The sequence below is a fragment of the Sinocyclocheilus rhinocerous genome, unplaced genomic scaffold (genome assembly GCF_001515625.1).
Source record: "Sinocyclocheilus rhinocerous isolate Xijiao unplaced genomic scaffold, SAMN03320098_v1.1 scaffold299, whole genome shotgun sequence".
Classification (NCBI taxonomy): Eukaryota; Metazoa; Chordata; class Actinopteri; order Cypriniformes; family Cyprinidae; genus Sinocyclocheilus; species Sinocyclocheilus rhinocerous.
Genome location: NW_015652998.1, coordinates 365331 through 368515, shown reverse-complemented (window position 1 = coordinate 368515; position 3185 = coordinate 365331). Strand labels below are relative to the sequence as shown.

At 41.6% G+C, this 3185-nt stretch overlaps 1 protein-coding gene across 4 annotated transcripts in view; it reads right to left on the bottom strand.

Moving 5' to 3' along the window:
• LOC107715321 (cell adhesion molecule 1-like) overlaps positions 1–3185 on the bottom strand; it is a 326676-nt gene that overhangs the window by 35349 nt on the left and 288142 nt on the right. For all 4 annotated transcript variants that reach the window (XM_016521402.1, XM_016521405.1, XM_016521404.1 and 1 more), the window contains one exon: positions 1864–2036. In XM_016521402.1, coding sequence (XP_016376888.1) covers positions 1864–2036 — 173 coding nt within the window. The remainder of the gene's footprint in view (positions 1–1863; positions 2037–3185) is intronic.

Here is a 3185-nt window from a genome sequence, read left to right as displayed (position 1 = left end):
AAAAAAAAAAAAAAGATCAAAAGGATTAACAATGCAGATTTATTTTCATGGACTTCTTTGATCATATTTACCAAGGGTACCAACAATTCTGTCCACGTGTGTACATACATAGGATCAAATTTAATGTTCAAAATCTTTTGAATTTTGTAGGTAATAAAGAGGCTTATCTAAAACTTTGCAGCATAAATCATGCATACAAGTCTTAATTTGATCAGTCCATTTGAGTCTCCCCTTCTGCACATCATATGCTTTAAACTCTATATCTGCCCACCCTCATGATGTTTAAGATCTTTTCCTATGAAAGCTGCTCTTGAAACAACTAAATGCTTGGTGATCACTGGCAGTCAAATTTCAATTGCAATTTCACAACTGAAAATAAAAGAAAAACCCTATATGCTATATCTGGATATTAGTTCTTATACTTATATAGCGTACTTAAGTGTTTTTGTTCCCCTGTCATCTGGGCACTAAGTAAGCCAGGACCACCAGTGGTGCCCCCTCAAATATTCTCATGAGCCTGCAGAATGCCTGGGATGATGTTGACGTGTGATGGCATGGCGCTACTTGACAAGTTGCATCTAAATCTGCAGATTTATTATTATATATGAGTGCTGAAAGTGTTAACAATCCTTATAGTGGTTACATAAGGCCATGCATGAATAGCTTCACAATTACCCTTCCAATATGCCATGCATTACATACACCGGCTGTATGAAAATGTGTCCTTCACAAGACAGCTTGCTAAACGCTCATTTTGCCTTCCCTTTAACATCTCTGTAAAGTAGAGCGTCTAATTGAACAGTGCCTCGACAGAATGCCGTAATATGCAAAGTATGTGAGGAGCGCTGTGGGTCTTGCTGAATGTGTCAGGGCCACTGTGTTTGTAATACGCAGATGTCATCCTATTAATTTGAGGGAAAATAATTATAAGACTATGGAGCACCCAGATGTCTCTAGTGCCTGTCTTTATGAGCGCACATGTATGTGTGTGTTGAATACATTTGAGTGCCACTATGTTAACACAACAGAGACGCATGATGCTAGATTAAACGGTGACAGCCCTGTCGCGCCGACCCGTTTCTGCATTAGCAATTCTAATGTCAGATATGAGGTTGAATTGTGTAGATATTAAAAGTAGCATCAGACGTAAAAATCATAAAACGTCCTGATAGAGTGTGTTATATTCAACGCAGTTTTTAATAGGGGAGGGATTTGAGCTCTCGAAGCACCATACGTGCCTGTGTCACTCTCTCTTCTATTCTGTTGGTTCAACTGTCATGAATTTCTCATGGAACGACTGCCAAGCTGCTCATGGGAGAAATGTGTGAAAAGCCTGTCGCAATTACTGGCGCATTTGCACTTCGTGCTGGGGCAAGTTTTTGGAACACGCACAACCTGGGCAAAGCCAAGTTTTTGTGGCGACCCACCAACAACATACAATGTTCCCACACGCGCACACATAAACAAAAAAAAGTTTGGCTTCTTTAAAGCTTATTCACAGTATCGTTTTGATAAAATGACTGAGTGAATCTGAATCAGCTGGGGTTTGCCTCTCTCGCTACTGACAAACTGTATATCTGTTCACTAAAAGATCCTCATTGCAACACAAATCCTTTTTAAAATAGCTCTGAGTCCACTGTTGTGCTCTGAAAATGGAGGACAGCAATTTCACCACAGGCTTAGCGCAGCAAAAGATATCAGAAGTAAATTCCAAGAGGAAAATGGTCAGATTAGAACGTGTCCTAAAGGAAAGGAAATGTCATTGAGATCAATGTTATTGACCCATGACTCAGATGGAGTGGTGGAGTGGGTGAAAGAAAAAGAGGTCGGAGTGACATAACTACTCGGTCACTTTGAACTTACCGCGCACATAAAGGATGTAGTCAGCGTACGTTTCGCCCACAGAGTTGGACACCACACACCGGTAAGTGCCATTGTAGGACTTGTTGAGGTTCTCGATGAAGAGATCTGAGCCGGTGATAACCGCGTGAGACGGCACATCGTCATCCACCCTCACCCAATTCACCTGATGAGGCCTGGATGGAGAAACAGAGCAGAAATGGCTTTGCTTTAGAGTTGTATAGCAAGACCATACAGTCTTTTCTGGCCAAGGGACCTCTTGCTTGGGCAAAGAAGTTGTCTGAGTACCATGTAAAGTTTTATAGGATATTATATGGCAGGAACATTCTAAGTTGCATATAAACTGGAGCAGTTCAGTCTATTTCTGCAAAATGTTTTACAAGAAAATACTAATTTAGTCTTTATACTTAAACTTTCAAATTTATTTCAATGCGTTATTTGCGGTTTCTTTGTAATTTTGTGTGAAATCTACTAACAATTTCTTAGTAAAAATTGTTTCTAAGTGAATCCTACACTAAATATTTTTCTGTATATATACTGAAATCTATAAATAAATAAATTAAATACACTACATTAAAAAAAACACTATCATGAACAACTGGAAAAAGCATTGCAAACTTTTTTTTTTTAATGACAACATATAGAGAAAATAAACAAATTGTAGTGAACAGCAGTCAAGATGGCAAACCCCCTTTACACACAATGTGTGGAAAGTTCATTTTGATGTGATCAGGCTTTTTGTGGACAACGAAGGATGAATTTTGCTTAAAGGCCGGGACACACCAAGCCGACTTCAAAGAACAAGCGGCGACGAAAGCCGACGGTGTTGTCGCCTCACGTTGGCAGCACCGGACCAAAAAGTTGCGCTCGAACACACCGCACAGACTACAGCCGACAGCAAACTAACACGTGCGTTCTGCGCATGCGAGAGTGTTTGCGGTAACCACATGTGACGATCTGGCAATCCACAGAGCGAAGTGGATGTATTTCCTCAGCGACCAGCACGGATCAGCTCCAGGCATGACGAAGCGAATATCGTCCTCTTTTGGAAGGCCAAACAAAGTAGTTTCGCTTTCACAACGAAACACAGCATCACACACGGCAGGCTAGAGTGAGCGGCGGCGGGCGGGCTTGAGAACGGCGCGGCCGGCGGGTTTGCGGTAACCACATGTGACGATCTGGCAATCCACAGAGCGAAGTGGATGTATTTCCTCAGCGACCAGCACGGATCAGCTCCAGGCATGACGAAGCGAATATCGTCCTCTTTTGGAAGGCCAAACAAAGTAGTTTCGCTTTCACAACGAAACACACAGCGCTTTCATAAC